The sequence below is a fragment of the Vombatus ursinus genome, unplaced genomic scaffold, assembly GCF_900497805.2.
Source record: "Vombatus ursinus unplaced genomic scaffold, bare-nosed wombat genome assembly UNPS02014821.1, whole genome shotgun sequence".
Lineage (NCBI taxonomy): Eukaryota > Metazoa > Chordata > Mammalia > Diprotodontia > Vombatidae > Vombatus > Vombatus ursinus.
Genome location: NW_020954599.1, coordinates 30,460,048 through 30,477,865, shown reverse-complemented (window position 1 = coordinate 30,477,865; position 17,818 = coordinate 30,460,048). Strand labels below are relative to the sequence as shown.

General features: G+C 37.1%; 1 protein-coding gene across 5 annotated transcripts in view; it reads right to left on the bottom strand.

The window, feature by feature from the left end:
- The window catches only part of SORBS2 (sorbin and SH3 domain containing 2), a 135,656-nt gene extending 132,512 nt beyond the window's left edge, over nucleotides 1–3,144 (bottom strand). For all 5 annotated transcript variants that reach the window (XM_027837368.1, XM_027837370.1, XM_027837372.1 and 2 more), the window contains exon 1: nucleotides 3,120–3,144. In XM_027837368.1, the coding sequence (XP_027693169.1) occupies nucleotides 3,120–3,129 (10 nt within the window). In that variant the 5' untranslated portion in view covers nucleotides 3,130–3,144. The remainder of the gene's footprint in view (nucleotides 1–3,119) is intronic.
- Nucleotides 3,145–17,818: the final 14,674 nt, after the last annotated feature.

Here is a 17,818-nt window from a genome sequence, read left to right as displayed (position 1 = left end):
CTCATTATGGGTGAGTCACATACCATGAATAATTTATGTCCTCCTCTCCTTACACAAGCAAGGGTCTCTTTAACTAATAACAGGTCACACTTTGAAGAGAAAATAGAGATACTATGGCTGAAGGACTAATCTAAATTTTTGAGACATTCTAGAAAGAAAAATAAATGATTTTTCTTGATCCTTTGACCAGCTCATGTACTTGTTTGACTACAAGCCTGTGAGGTTTTTTTTTTTTAACATACTCCATAAAATATTTGAATGTCTGAATAATAAATATTTTGTTTGTATAAGGCTTTCCCTAAAGGTCTGCTAGTAGATGTTAAAGTCTAACTTTAGGGTCATAAGGATTAATGTCATCATCATTGTCATTATCATCATCGTTGTCATCATTATCATCATCATCAGTCCTTAGCCACAGAATTCTTGGGAACAAATTATATACCATCTTCCTATATAATATATGAATTCATTATTTTTTCAAAAGCAGGAAGCTTTTCTCATAATTCTGTTATATCCATTTGAAAAATGCAACCAGATGTTTATAATTACTATAACTTCAAAACATATTAATCAAATTTCTATGTAGTTTTGTATATTATCATCCATTAATGTGCACATGAAATGACAGCATTAGAATGATATTCTTCCTAGGATCTGAGTCACTTCTCAGAATTATGTTGCATGCACAGAGAGGTTCAGGACACAATATAGTCATGTGCCATAATAAAACCCTAGCATCTAAGAAATAAGTATATATTCTTGAGAACCTAATTAAGGAGCAACTTGGGTACTGGTAGGAGCAGGGTCCTGAATTACATGTCTATGAAAGTTAGGTCTGTATGTTTTACATACAATTTAGCTAAGTTTGGAGAGGTACGTCATCAGATGGTTGGTTGGTCACAGAATGGTGATTTGAGGAGGAAAGCAAGGCACAATAATTCACAAAGATAGTTGATAAAGGTATAGAGGTATGGGCAGAGGAAGAACACATACCAACAAAACCATGAGTTCTTGAAATATTGAAGTAGGCAGCTCAGTGACTCAGTGGGCAAAGCTCTGGACATGGAGTCAGGAAGACCTGAGTTCAAATCTGCTCTCAAATCTGGTCTCAAACACTTAGTACTCTGTGACCCTGAGCAAATCATTTAAATCTCTGTCTGCCTCACTTTCCTCAAATGTAAAATAAGGATCATAATAACACCTACCCCTCAGGGTTGTTGTGAAAAATAAATGAGATAATATTTATAAAGCATTTAGCACAGTGCCTGGCACAGAGTAAGGACTTAATAAATGCTGTTTCCTTTCCTTGTTTCCTTCCTTCCTACTGAAGTACACACAGGTAATATTTTTGACATGTACTATGTTATGAAATGGTAATAGCATTAAGCTTATAAAAGTTTCATTAATATGTTTGCCCATATTGATGTTAATTTTTGGCTTTCAGAGTCTTTCAGAGGAACATAGTATGTGCTGGATAAATATGAAAATCTTTATTTGTTTTTAGGGAATTCAGTTGCACCTTGAGTATTTTTCATGCCTTCTTTTCTACTAATAATTTTCTTCAATTGTGTACTGCATCTCCACTACTTGGTTTTTCTAAATTCTCAAAAAAAAAAAAACCAAAACAAAACAAAGCAAAACTTTCTATATCTAGTTCTGAGCCCTTCTGTTCTCTTTCCTTTGGATCATACCCTAGATTACATTTTCCTTTATTCCAAAATACATCTACATCTCTAATCTGCCCTTTATACCTCCACCCACATTCCTCTCTTCCACAGCTGTATGTAGGTCTCTTACTTTGGCCAGCCTAATTGCATTACCATCCTTTGTGGCTGCTTTAGGGCCGAGTGCATTTTATCAGAGGCATCTACCAAAAGCCAAATGCTAGCCTCCACTGGGTCTCTATTAACCTGGGAGTTAGTGGGAATGAACTTTAACTAAATGACTCATAACTTGTTCATGTAATCCAAGCCAGTTTCTGGAACAGCATGAGAAACCACAAAAAAAAAAATGACAACAAGTTCAGATGACAAAATGTCTTACATAGTCGTCCACCATCTTCTTTTTTTGTATTAAACTGAAAAACAACACTCTGTTGGTGAGGAGAGGAGACTGGATCGGAGAGGGTCAATCTTTTTAGTAGACTGGTAGGAATATGGGATCTGGAGTCAATAGACCCAGGTTCAAACCTCTGTTGTTCCACTTTCTACACAATACGGGAGTTACCATGACCAAGCCATTTCATTTCTTTAGGTCTCAGTTTTCTCAGTGATAAGTTGAGAAGGATGGATTAGATGATCTCTAAGGACCTTTGCAATGAACTTCTAAGATTCTGGTTCTATGCCCACTAAGCTTCCAAATGACCAAAGAGAAAAATCTGTGTCCTCAATTACCTAAATTGAATGTGAACATTTCAAGAAAAAAAAAAAGAGAAGGAATAAAATTTGAAGTTCAAAGTAATAACACAAAATATCAGTTAGGTAACAACACTTTATATAGAATACAATGCATACTTCTGAAGTCCTATTGAAGTCACTAAGTAAGATATAGCAGCATTCTACATGGAATTGCTTCCCCACATTCTCCTGGAATGCATCATAGAAAGTTTTCCTCTAAAAAATATATGTATATGCTATTTGTAGATGGTGAAATTATAACGAAATGAGACTGATTTGATGTGAGAGTTGGGGAAATCCATCTCATTACTTCATAGTTACACCATGTATAGACATGGCAGGATGGAGGGCATGTAAAAGAGACTCCATTGGAGTAACTTGCTTTTAAATTTGAGTAATTTTAAAAGGGACATCCTACAAGATGGCCTAAATCTCCAAGTTTATAGATATATACATATACACAGAGTAGAGATGGTAGTTTTTATCCTCTTGTAAGATCACAATGAGTTTTACAATGCATTCAGAGAAAAAGAGGAAAAGGTAACAAAATAGAGAGCTAAATTGTAGATGGCTCTTGGGTGTACTAAATGCTATCTAATAATCAGGGTCTTAATATCATACCTACTGCAGATCAAGTGTCAGTACAGTACATTATGCAAAAATAATGATTTGGGGTCAGGATTATAACTAGATAAGATTTGAAAACTAACAGAGACAGCATACCTGTATTCATTTTGACCTTGGAGGGTTTGCTATTAAGATCTTCAGTCTTCCTGTAGAAAACAAAATCATGCATTAATTTGTTCACTAGACAAAAGGATGTGGCACAAAATGTCACTAGGATTATGTTGGTGTAGCAGTGACTTAATTCCACACCAATGAATAAATGAATTAGTCCTGTTTTACAATTGGGGCTTTAGATGGACGCAATTCATAATATGACAAAAATAAACACTATTAATGGTTTTACATTGTTTAGGAATTAATATCTTCATTTAGACTTGAAAATAACAAGCATCATGTTCATACTGAATGGTTTTTATTTTGTAAATTAAAAAATTATATTTTAGAATATGTAAATAAATCAACAATGTTATGAAAATTTCTGTAAGTTTAAAGAGATGTTTCTATGCTCTTGTAACTGAAGTTTAACTTTTACAAAATCTAACAACATATGTAACTACAGTTACTCAGTTTAATCCCGTAATTTCTTAAGTTGAATAAAATCTTCTATAGAAGGAAAAGATTGTGTATTATTCTCTGGGACTGAGGGAACTATTGGTAAATGACTCTTTCCAGATTCCAAAAGGTACCAAGGTGCCTCAAAAATATTTTTGATATGGTGAGTCATTATTCCCAGAATGCTTTATTCAACATGGCTCACTCTGGGACGAGGATGGCTATGAAGATGAGTCATTTCTATTTTTCTTTTTTCCAGGCTCAGGTACTAGTGTAGAAGAGAAATGATTGCTCCAGAGAGACAGAGACTTTTCCATGGTTGGTTTCAGCATCTGATAGTTATGATTGCCAGTGGGATTGCTACCAGTTCACCATACACATTATTACAGAGAAAGACTGTCTCCTGGGAATACAACTTGGTAAAATGGAAGAGTGTGCTGGGATAAACTCCAAGTACAGCACACCATTTAGCTTAGGTTTCTCATTCTATATTTATTACCTTTCCACATATGATGTTTTTATGTGAACTAGTCACTGTATCTATTCATAGGAAACCCCCCTACCCTAAGACCAAACAGGAAATGTATGCCCTTAACTAGATGCAAAACTAAGGAAGAGATAACACTATAAAAGAAGCCATTTGAATCTTGCCCCAGGCCTGTGTTTTTGTGGGATCTGTTGCTAGATGATCCATTTGCCTTCCTCCTAGATGAACATTCTATTCCATGTATGTCACAGCTTTGACTCTAACTTTACTTGGACCTTGTAGGAGGGTGAGATTAAAAATGGAAGGAAAAAGCCTAATCATCTGAAACCATTTGTCAAAAAGGTTTTGATTGGCAAGCTTTCTCCTCTATGACAATATATACACTGTAGGTTGGAATGCCCTCAAGAATGATGCCTTTGCTTTGATCCCCAGTGTTTTTTTTTCCTTTCTCCTAAGTCTTGCCTAGCTTTCTCTCCCCACTCCAATTATTATACTTCTCACTCTACTTCTCATACACATAGCCACCTCTCCTCCTTATTCAACATTATCCTCAAAGTTCACCTCCTAAGAGGAGCCCACACTAAGTGGTATGAGGTAATGACAATAAAACTGAAATATGATGAAGATCAATCATGTCTTAACTGGCGCCAAATCAAACTTCAAATCACTAAGATTAAATACTATGGGATGATAAAGTTACAATCTAACAAAGGGTATTTTAAGGTCCAGAATAAAAGTCAACACTGATTTAAAAGGGATAGGCCAGTCATGTAGCAAGAATGAGACAACAGATGGACAGCTCCCAGTGCTACCTTGGTAATCCCACAATATTAAGAGAAGCAGAAGAAGGATGTTCTATGGAAACAAAATATGCCATAGGATGAGATGGTGTGGAGGATCTACTATTTGTGTTTGTGGAAGGGGCACCTTTGCAGGTGAACGCAAAGCTCCACCATAGCTACAGAATATGAAGACAACCCAGAAGAAAAGAATCAGGTCTTTCTCATGTTCTCTTTTTCACCAGCCATAACTTAGTATTCAATAAACACTAATTCAATCAAGATAATGAAAGAATAAGAATTTTCACAACAACATTCCTCCTGATCCATTGAAGACAGTACAATCAACTCATTACATAGCACAGAAATTTTCCAATATCAAATTAACTTGCATTTTTCAATTCTCCAAGATCACATGATTTCAATCAGCTGCCTTGGGAATAATATTCTCCAGTATAAATAAAGACATCTCAATGCATCTCACCTTCCATGGGTGTATGATCCAAAAGTTACCATAGCGTTATTCTTTGAGGAATTTACAATAAAGTTGCATACACTCAACCTGATAAACATTTATTGAGCACCTACTATGTGCAAGGCCCTGGGGATACAAACAAAAATGAAACAGTCCCTTCTGACTTTACACGCTGATCTCAGAGAATCCCCATGACAGTTAACCTCATTTTTTAGCTTTTCATTATATAGAGATCAACACTGGGCATCGAAAAACAGCTCCAGGTCGAGGTGCTTTAATGATACATATACTTGGAAGAGGTGCCAAAAAATAGAGAAGACAGTAGTATTTTATGTTATGTGGCTACATGGAGGTTGTTTCAAATATTTTTATTTTAACCTTGTAGCATAACTCTCAATATTCTGTCCTTAAAGGGACAAAGTAAATGGAAAAGAAAAAACCTCAAGGGGGTTGTTACTAAATCAGAGCCAACTTCTAAAATTAGAGAACAGATAAACAAAGTCCACGGGACTGGCAATTTAGCAACAAAAGTTTTGTTTTTTTTTTTTTTAAGGAACACACCTTCAATTCTACTCTATTACTTTAAAAACTAAACCTAAAACTTAATTTCGAGTTCTAATAACTGATGCAAAAGAGAGAGGGAGACTCATAGACTGCTGTATTTTAAAGGAATCTCAGAGATCACCTAGTCCAACCCCTTCATTTTAAGGATGAGGAAACTCAGGATCTGTGACTTGCCCAAGGTGACATAGCTAATAAGTTTTAGAGCTAAGATTAGAAGCCATACCTCCAGATTCCTGGTTCCAGCATTTGCTTGTTTCTCAGTTACTACTCACTTCTTCTTGCTTGAATACCAGTGGAAATATTTGCAAAAGATTTGGCATTCCAAAGGAAAATACTATTCTAAGATGCCACTGAGTCTTCTTTACCTTTTCATCTTTAAGTTAATGCATCCTTCTCCTTAGAAAAAGAGTTTGTATAAGTTTCTCAATTTCAGGTTGCCTAAGATGTCAGAATGTGAAATGACCAAGTTGCTAGTCAAGTAAAAACACTTTCCCACCCACAAAAAAAAAAAAAAGCATTGTTGTGTGTGGACCCTTAAAAAGGGCCTAACTTGAAACGAAAAGACTGTTCTTAGGTGACTAATAAAAATTCATGAATTCTATTTATACTAAAACCATCAACAAATCCACCACTGAGAATTCTCTCTAGACAACTTAAAACCCAAGTAAGTCCAATCTCTTTTGTTAGGCACTGATAAAGTGTCTTTGATTGTAAGGCTAGGCTTGCATAACAACCACAAATTATTCTGGAAAGCATCAAATTCCTAGAGTGTTTTCATGCTGCTAGAGGAGACGGCGTTTCAAGTATTCCCTTAGCTTGGAACGGAGCCATGAGCAGTACAAGAAGAAAAGCTGGAAATGCCCCCACCATCTTGACTCTCAGTCTTGTCACAAGCGCAAAGAACTCTGTACATTGGGGGTGTCCAAGAGTGTTCATGCAAATGGTTCTGGGGCTCTGATTTCCTCAATTAGATTTACTTCTTGCCAATTTTCAGTGAGTTCCTGTTAAAAACCTTATTTATGAATGTTTTAATAGGGCCTGAGCAGTTTAAGGCCAAAATTGGCTAAGGGTGACAGGCTGCCTCGTGAAAACATGTATAGCTCTGGAATGAAAGCTGTATGAAGATATTTGGCTGCTCATGTATGATTGCCAATATGGTATCCATCACCAGGCCTATGAGCTCATAGTATTGTTTGAACATGTGATGCCAGTATTATTGTCATTTAAGTGCCCACTCTGGCACCTGGGGCAACATTCACTGGCCCATTCTTGTTCCAGAATCTGATTAAGTCATTTTATTAATGAAAACAAATAGAATCTGAAGTTATGACCACCTATAAATATGTAGAGTCAAGTTTAGGCTCAGTGCATTTGAACATCAGTTGAAATTATTTTCCACTGTGGAATTTTACCTCGGGAGAGTACTATAACAATTTAAAAATAGATCAATTATAGTCTATTCCTTTTAAAGGGGAAAACAGAAACAACACACGTGGTAAGCAGTTATGTGTAAGTTATATTTAATATGCTCATCAAAATATAGTCTTTATGGTAACCATGTATTATCTATACATTGGATGGGGAGTTAACTTAGAAATTAGATTGGGGCAATAAGATTATAGAACTAAAGATACAGGGGATAACACAGATCATCTAGTCTAATTCCTTTATGTTCTAGCTGTGGAAACTGAGGCTCAGAAGTTAAATTAGAAATTAGGTTAGAATGATAAGACTGTAAAGTAAAGACAGAAGGGACAAAATAATACATCTAGTCTGGTCTTCTCCAGATGAAGGGACTGAGGAGCAGGGAGAGTAAATTGCCTTGCCTGAAGTCACAAATAAAATAAGTATTAGAGGTAAGATTTGAACACAGATCCTCTGAGTCCAGAGTCAGGACTCTTAAACTGTCCTGAAAGATTTTTGTTGTTGTGTCATTTCAGTTGCATCCAACTCTCCATGACCCCATTTGGGATTTTCTTGGCAAAGATACAGGAGTGGTTTGCCATTACCTTCTCCAGCTCATTTTACAGATGAGGAAACTGAGGCAAACAGGATTAGGTGCCCAGGTAGTAATTATCTGAGATTGGATTTGAATTCATTAATGAGTCTTCCTGATATCAGGTCCAGCCATTGTGCTGCCTAGCTGTCCTTCCTGAAAGATTAATTCTGTTTTATTTTAACTTTTAGGTGAAATGCAAAGCCCTAAAGTAGCCAATTTATTTCTTAGCCTGAAGAATTAGGAAGTATTCATAAATGTCACTTTACTCTACTTTTTAGATTGTGGTCAGATGATTTGATTTACATTGTTAGAGGTAGCTTTTATTCACTAGTTCTAACCAAGTCAATATTTTGCCTGAGTTCATCATGGGAAATAAAGTGGTCTGCCCTTAAATTGGTTCTTCTAACTCAGTTCCCTGAGCACAATAAATTCTCCTTTCTTCTTTGTATATCATCCCTCAGAACTGGCAGCCACATGTGACAGCTGGCTCTGATGCTCTTATTTCTCACTTAATAGGTAACGCAGAAAAGCACCATACTTAGTGCTTATGGACCAAAGTTATGTTCCTGGGAGAAAGCCCAGAAATGCACACGGCCAGCAACAAAGTTGATGGAAGCCAGGTTTAAGTGCGAACAACTGCCAACCTCCAAGAGTACTCTGTATGTTAACCCCCATCATTATGGAATTAATAATTCCTAAACATTAGATGCTTGGTGTTCAGAATCCAAATCATCTCCAGCATTTACGTAGAAATGCTTGGGTTTGGATATGATTCAGCCATTCTATATCACTCCTATGAAAAACTATTACTATAAATGAGGAAGTGCCAAAACAATTGCATGATTTCAAGTTCCCTCGACAATCTGGTCACCCTCTTTCAGACCCTCACCAACTAATCAATGTGCTTTCTTTCTTTTTTTTTAAATTTTATTTAATATTTTATTTTTTCCCAATTACATGTATAAATGATTTTAACATTCTTTTGTTTCAAATTTTGAATTCCAAATTCTCTCCCTCCCTCCCTACCCAGCCCCAATTGAGAAAGCAAGCAATTTGACATAGGTTATACATGTGTAGTCATACAAAACACATTCCCATGTGTCATTGTATGAAAGAAAACACAGACAAAAAAAAACAACAAGAAAAATAAAGAAAGTAAAGAAAAAGTATCTGATTCGCACTCAGGCTGTACCAGTTTTTTCTCTGGAGATAGCACATTTCACCATAAGTCCTACAGAATTTTCTTGGATCATTGTATTGCTGAGAAGAGCTAAGTTATTCATGGTAGATAATCATACAATATTGCTGTTACTGTGTACAATATTCTCCTTTTGCTCATTTCACTTTGTATCAGTTCATGTAAGTCTTTCTAGGTTTTTCTGAAAGCATTCTGCTCATCATTTCTTAAAGCACAGTAGTATCCCATCACAATCATATTCATATACAACAACTTGTTCAGCCATTCCCCAATAGATGGACATCTCCTCAATTTCCAATTCTTTGCCACCACTAAAAGAGTTGCTATAAATAATTTTGTATACATAGCTCCTTTTCCTTTTTGTTTTTAATCTTTTTGGGATACAGACCTAGTAGTGGCATTACTTGGTCAAAGTGTATGCATGGTTTTATAGCCCTTTGGTCATAGTTCCAAATTGCTGACCAGAATGGTTCAATTAGCAAACAACTTCACCAATAGTACATTATTGTTTTAATTCTCCCACATCCCCTCCAACATTTGTCATTTTCCTTTTCTTTCATATTAGCCAATATGACAGGTATGAGGTAGTAGCTTAGAGTTGTTTTAATTTGCATTTCTCTCATCAATAGTAATTTAGAGCATTTTTATATGACCATAGATAGCTTTGATTACTGTGTCTGAAAACTGTCTGCTCATATTTTCTCACCATTTATCAATTGAGGAATGGCTCTTATTTCTATAAATTTGACTAGTTTTCTATATGTTTGAGAAACAGTTTTTATTAGGGAAACTCAGTGTAAATTCTGTTTCACAATAATAATTGTCAACTATGTATTTCCCCCGTTTATCCTACTTTCTTCTTTTACCCTGTCTATTCTCAAAAGTGTTTTGTTTTGGACTTCTACATCCCTCAAAATTCCCCTCCCTTCTATCAGCTCCCCCTACCCTTCTCTTATCGCCTCCCCTTCCTACTTTCCTATATGGCAAGATCGATTTCTACACACAACTGAGTGTGTATATTATTCCCTCTTTCAGCCAATTCTGATGAGAGTAAGGCTCCTGTGCTCCCCTCTCACTTCCCCCATTTCCCCCTCCACTGTAAAATCTCTTTCAAGCCGCAGTCAGATAATTTATCCAATTCTACCTCTCCCTTTCTTCTTCTCAGTGCATTCCTCCTTCTCAACCCTTAATTTTATTTTTTTCATACCATCACATTCAACTCACAACTTGCTTTCTGTCTATGTGTACCCCTTCTAACTGCCCTAATAATGAGAAAGTTTTTAGGAGTTTTAAATATCATTTTCCCATGTAGAAATATAAGCCATTTAACCTTATTGAATCTCTTATGACTTATCTTTCCTGTTTACCCTTTAATACTTCTTTTGCATCTTATGTTTGAAAGTCAAATTTTCTATTCAGCTCTGGTCTTTTCATCAGGAATACTTGAAAGTCTTCTATTTCATTGAATGCCCATTTTCTCCCCTGAAGGATTATACTCAGTTTTACTGGGTAGGTGATTCTTGGTTGCAACCCTAGCTTTTGATCTCTGGAATATCATATTCCAAGCCCTCCAGTTCTTTAAAGTAGAAGCTGTTAAATCTTGTGTTATGCTGACTGTGGCTCCATAATATTTGAATTGTTTCTTTTTGACTGCTTGCAGTATTTTCTCCTTGATCTTGGAGGTCTGGAATTTGGCTGCAATATTCCTGGGAGTTTTCATTTTGGGATCTCTTTAAAGAAGTGATTGGTGGATTCTTTCAATTTCTATTTTATCCTTTGGTTCTAGAATATCAGGGGAGTTTTCCTTGATAATTTCTTGAAAGATGATGTATAATCTCTTTTTTTGATCACAACTTTCAGGTAGTCCAATAACTGTTAAATTATCTCTCCTGGATCTATTTTCCAGGTGAGTTGTTTTTCCAATGAGATATTTCACATTTTCTTTTATTTCTTCATTCTTTTGATTTTGTTTAATTGTTTCTTGATGTTTCATAAAATCATTAGCTTCCACTTGCCTGATTCTAACTTTTAAGGAATTATTCTCTTCAGCAAGCTTCTGTACCCCCTTTTCCATTTGGCCAATTCCACTTTTTAAGGAGTTCTTCTCTTCAGTGAATTTTTGTGTATTTTTTTCTATTTGGCCAGTTCTGCTTTTCAAGGCCTTCTTCTCTTCACTGAATTTTTGTACCTCTTTTCCCATTTGGTGTATTCTGTTTGTTAAGGTGTTATTTTCTTCTGTATTTTTCTGTGCCTCTTTTACCAAGCTGTTGACTCTCTTTTCCCATGATTTTTTTGAATCATTCATATTTCTCTTCCCATTTTTCCTCTACCATTCTTACTTGATTTTTAAAATCTTTTTTGAGCTTTACCTCTTTTGAGCTCTTCTTTGAGACCAATTCATATTTTTCTTTGAGGCTTTGGATGCAGGAATTTTGACTTTTTTGTCTTCTTCTGAGTGTGTTTTGATCTTCCTTGTCACCATAGTAATTTTCTATGGTCAGAATATTTTTTTCTGTTGTTTGCTAATTTTACAGCCTATTTCTTCACTTTTAACTCTGTGCCAAAGTGAGGTTTGGCTTTCCAAGTGGAGGAAGCACTATTCCAAGCTTAAGGTTTTTTTGTGCAGCTGTTTTCAGAGGCATTTCTGGGGACCTGTACATTTTTGGATCTTCCAAGGTGGAATGATCTAGAGAAAGGTATGTTTACTACTCTCCTGTATTGTGTACTGGTTTGTGAATGACCAAAGCATTCTTTTCAACCCTGAAACTGTGACTAAGGTCCCTGCTCCTCTGCAGCCTGCAAGCTCTGTGTTCCTCCTCACACTGGGACTAAGACCCAGGAGAGAGACCCAAATCCAAACATAGGCAATGCAACAGAGTCCTGCCCCTGGTGCGAGCAAAGGGACCCCTGAAAAATGTCCTTCTGACTCATTGTCTGATTCTCTTACTGTCTGTAGGCTGAGAGGTCTGGAAACTGCCACTGCTGCCACTGATTCAGTCACCCTGAGGCCTGCTCTTGGTTTGCTGGGGTCTCTTCTGCACTGGTGTGGCCTGCGCTAAACTGCACTCCTTTCTCACCCTGGTACAACAGACCTTTCCTGTCAACTTTCTAAGTTGTCTTGGGCTGCACAATTGTTTCACTCCATCTTTTTGTGGGTTCTGCCACTCTTGAATTTGTTTAGAGTCATTATTTAAATGGGGTTTGGGGGAGAGCTCAGGTGAGTCCCTGTCTTTACTCTACCATCTTGGCTCTACCTCCATCAATATGATTTCTAAAATGTGTTGCACCTAACTGAATAGAATACCCAGGTGTAGTCTGACTACTGTGTTGTTGTTGTCAGTTGTTTCATTTGCATCTGACTTCCTGTGAACCCTTTATTGGGGGGGGGGAGGTTTCATGGCAAAGATATTGGAGTAGTTTGCCATTTCTTTCTGCATCTCATCTTACAGATAAGGAAACTGAGGCAAACAGAGTTAAGTGACTTGCCCAGGGTCAAATAGCTAGTAAGAATCTGAAGCCAGATTTAAACTTAGAAAGTTGAGTCTTCCTCACTCCAGGCCCAGAGTTCTATGTACTATCATACCACGTAGCTGCATCTCAATACTATGCTAACTCCTATAGTAGAGTACAAAAGGGTTATCACAACATTTGGTAGCCATTGTTCTGGAATTATACTTCTGTCAATGTGGTTCAAGATGACATTAGATTTTTTTTGGCTTCCGTGTCATTCTGTTGCCTCATATAAGGCTTTAGGTCCACTAAAACCCCTAAACCTTCTCTTCTTAAATATCTTCTATCCATGTCTTCCCTATCTTGTACTTGTATAGTTGATTTTTTTTTAAATTCAAGCATAGGGCTTTACAGGTGTTAAATTTCATTGTATTATATATAATTAGCATTGCTCCAGACATAGGCAAGTGATTTAAGTAGAGCTTCAAAGCCAAGGGTGGAAACCAGGTCTTCTGACTCCAAATTTACTGCTCTGGCCATGGTACCATGCTGACTGCTCCCCACAATTCCTATCATTTTCAAATGAGCAAGCAGCAGTTTTCCATCATCAGGAAGAACCAGATCTTGGATGGCAGTTTCCCTCATCATCTCTTCTACTTGCTGAAAAATTTGATTACCAAGGCAGGCTAGCAATTTCTCAGCAGATCTACTTTTGGCAGAAAGAGAAAAGATCTCTAATGGCTATCCTAAGAGGCTCCTGATACTCCATCCTGACCCTTCATTTTTTTAACTGCCCTCAGCTGAAGCATTTCCTTGGAAATTGTTCCATCCAGGTCACAGCATTCCAAAGAAGGCAGACATTGAACAAGACAATGACACCAATCACCTCCCTTCTAGCCTGGCTTTGGTTAGTGCTGCAGAACCTTGAGATCACCTCCCATCTACTCCGCATCTATCTCGTGTGTGCCTAGTTATCACCATATTGTCTCCTCCATTAGAATGGGAGTCCTTGAGCACAGAGGCTGTTTTGAACCCACTCCCAAGTCTTCTCTTCTTTCCCTTCCTATTCATGGCAAATAGCAATTGCTTAAAACATTCTTTTTAATTGATAGATTATTTTTCCTCATTTTTATAGCCAAAAACAAAGGACAGAGGAAAACAGATAACTTCAAAATGCAATGGAAAACTTACGTGGAACAAATTGCAAAAAGATAAGATTGTGATGGTTGCCACTTCTACTTAGCTCAAATTGATTCAGAATTGAAAACTACCAGGAGAGTAACACAATTGGGAATATTGTTGGGAAATGGTATTATTCTTTAAATCAGAAGTTGCCTAATATAGTACTACAAGTTTTGTTGTTGTTGTTTAGTTGTTCAGTTGTGTCCGACTCTTTGTGACCCCATATGGGGTTTCCTTGGCAAAGATACTGGAGTAATTCACCATTTTCTTCTCCAGAGGTAAACAGAGGTTAAGTGACTTGCCCAGCGTCACACAGCTATTGAGTGTTTGAGGCTGGATTTGAACTCAGGTCTTGCTGACTCCAGGTCCAGCACTCTATCCACTAAGCCATCTTGCTGCCTAGTCCTACAAATACTCTACCGCTATTTAAAACACATAGGAAGCAGTGGATTTTTCCTCATGGGAGGGCTTCAGGCAGAGCCCCTACAACTAATTGTTAGTGATGGTGGAGAAGGGAATCTACCATAACTGTGACTTCATTGTGTAATCAACCTCAAATACACAGCCAACAACATTCCCTGGGGATTTCCAAACCAGATTAAAATATAATTGGAAAATATTTAACAAATAAATAAAAATACAATAGAACATAGATACTATTACATCTTAAAGTCAATATGCAGCCTTCAGGGATCTTTCTTATCATTTGGTGGCCCCCATTTCCATTTGATTTTGATGCCAGTGTTCTAAATTATCCCAATCATTTAGGAACTTTGGAGGAAGGGGGATCAATTAGGGGGATTTCCAATAATCTAGGTAGGAGGGACCTTAATGTTGCATTGGCATCCATGAAATATTAGAAGAGACAGAATAAAGCCTCTAATGTAAGGAAGAGTCCTTTACAGGTGATTTATGGAAAGATATAGGCAAAGATCACACTGCATGCTATACCAATGAAGGGATTATCCACACTGATTGGACCATGGACCCATCTAAGCATATGAAGAGGGCATTGACATTTTAAAAGGGGAAACTGAGATAAAACTGATGAACATGAGTACAATTTTAAGCACCAGCAGAAAGAGGTAGGTAAAGAGGTTGTTCTGAGATCCTACAAATCACACAGTATGCAAGATAGTATTGCTTCATACATAGGTGAATTATCATTATGGATCTCAAAGTTTGAGTTACTCATAGTGTTTTGGTGGCTAAAGTCAAAGGTGCTAATAATGAAAGCAGTGGATATTGGAAATTTTCGTAAAAAATGGGTACAGCTAAAATAACAGTTCGGGTTTTGTAGAAGAGCCAAACAGTAAGTAGGCTGTTACCATGAGATGTGCCACACAAGAAACAAACAACTCACAATTCCATAATGATTTAAAATTTACAAAGCACAATCCTTCACAACAACCTTCAGAGGAAAGTAGGATAAGTTTTATTATAATCACTTCACAGCTGAGGAAAGCCCAGCTCAATTGGCACAAAGTAAAAATGCTAAAACTAAGAATCAACCTTGGGTTGCTAGATGGCACGGTGGATAGAATGCTGAACCTAGACCTGGAGTCAGGAAGACCTGAGTTCAAATCCCACTGCATTTACTTCATTATGTGAAGTATCAAATAAGATAACATGATTACTTTACAAACCTTAAAGTGTAATATAATAATAATAATAATTGTTAGCATTTATATAGCACTGTAAGGTTTGCATTGCACTTTACAAATATTATCTCAGTTTATCCTCACAACGACCCTGTGAGGCAGGTGTTATTATTGCTATTTTACAGATGAGGAAATTGAGGCAAACCCAGAATCACACAGCTAGTAAGTGTCAAAGTGGGATTTGAACTCAGAACTTCCTGATTCTCCATCTATTGTACCACCTAGCTATATGGAGATGAGTTATTATTCTAATTTCACATTGAGGGCTCTTTGCACTATGCCATGCTGATTTCTATTTCTACTAAGTTAACCAATGTGATTTCATCTGTGGAGATCTTACAGAGATGTCTAGATGTGTAATGATTAATATAACACCACTATTGTGAATGGGGGAAAATGGGTGCTCCACTTCCAAGAGGTCATTTGATTGCTTTAGGTCCCCAGTATCATCTGTTCTGTAAACAACCATTCCACTACATATGATACTCCAATGGAAGGAAACCATGGATGCAAATTGGCCACTTATTCTTTCCTACCAACACAAGTTCAGGATGCAAGTTGCCATGTTTTCTCCATTCTGAACATAATTAAAATAAAATTTAAAGAATGCAACCCCTCCAGTATCAAAAAGGATGCCAGTTTCTATGCCATCTTCAAAAAATATAAATAGTCTAGGGTCATGCTTCAGCTTTGAAGAAGGAATTTCAGTGCCACTCTGTGCTAATGCTCTAAAGTAACCTGGATTTATGCTAAACACCCACAGGAGGACAGATGGGTAACACTTGAAACCAAAAGCTTCAATAACCTCCTAAGACAAGGCTGAGTTTAAGACACATGATATCCAAACAAGGCTTCTTCACACGGCAGGTTTTTTTTTTTTTTTTTAAACAATTTGGTTCAGATCTCTGGCCAAAGAGAGAGTGAGAAGAAGCTTGACCTAGAACCAACTGTCTTTCAAGTGACTTAATCCTGTGAACCCCTACAAAGTGAAATGGGGTGTGATAGCTATGAACTTTCTGTTCAGCAAAATGTCAACCAAACTGACCCGACTTCTAGTGTTTACGAAACTCACCATCTCCCTTCACTTTTATGCCTAATATAGTCCTGCAAATATGCTGCCACTATTTAAAGCAAGGACTGCAACTTAATCCACCATAAATAGGCAAAGAAAACAAAAGATAAAATTTGTTTGGAGAAGAGTTAAAACTCATACAGCTATGGATTTTGTACATAACGAATAATTATACTTATTACAGAACAAAATATTAGATTTGGAAAGCATTTTAGATAGCTAATCCCACTTCTTCATTTTCAGATGAGGAAACTGAAAAGGAAGATAACTTGCTAAGGATCATAGAATGAATAAATGAAAGAACTAGAACTGGGATCCGGGTCCCTTGAATATTTTTTGGGAGGCAATTGGGGGTAAGTGACTTGCCCAGGGTCACACAGCTAGTAAATATCTGAGACCAAATTTGAATTCAGGAAGATGAGTCTTCCTGACTCTAGACCCAGCCCTCTATCCATGGAGCCACCTAATTGCCCTGCCCTGAATCTCAAAGCAGTGCATTTCCATCTCCAATTCCACTGAAATTCCTAACAATGATTCCCTGACTCAGTTTTGCAGCATGGTCAGATTTTACTTTGCTCCTCAGTGTTTGTGTTTTTATTCCATTATTTCAATCATTTTATCATCTCTATATTCATTTAGACTATAATTTTAAGCATCCCTCATGAAGCAGATACCTGGGTGATTTCTGAACCCTCTCTCCCGGCTGCTCACAATAAATGAATGTGGCAGAAAGCCTTTTGTGCAGACTCAGTCTAGCCACTCTGCTCTGGGTAGAATTTCTACCAGGGTAAGGTTCGTGTTGAGGGAGCCTGCATTAAAATCAAGAATCCTGGGGTTCAAATTCTGCCTCTAATACATACTGACTGTGTGACCCTGGATAAATCACTTCACTTCGGAGGCAACTCTCTCAGATCTCAAGTTACAGCCAAGCTGTCAATCTGCAAAAGTAGAGGGTGTCTCCACAGCAAGAATTGCCTACACAAGGAAATCACAGGTACGATAGCTCTCACCCGAAGTACTGTACTGTTTCTGCCACAGGTGATGATCACAAATTAAGTCAACTTAGAGTTGATCTTTTGGTAGAACTCACTCAAGGATGCCAGTAAAATTAACCATCAAGGTGCTGGTGAAGACTGCACCTTGTTGGACAATCTCAAAACCAACATTCAGTCCTTACTAGTTTTCTTCTCATTTCTTTCTTTTCTTTTCTTTTTTTTTTTTTAAAGTAGGGTGGAAGAATTTCCCCATTTGTGCTGGGACATTCACTGACAACAGCCACACTACTGAGTTACAAATAAGCATGTGTTAATTGCATAGGGTTACATACTGGAATCGTGGTGAAAATGCAGCATTGCTACAACTAGTGAGAGAAGCAA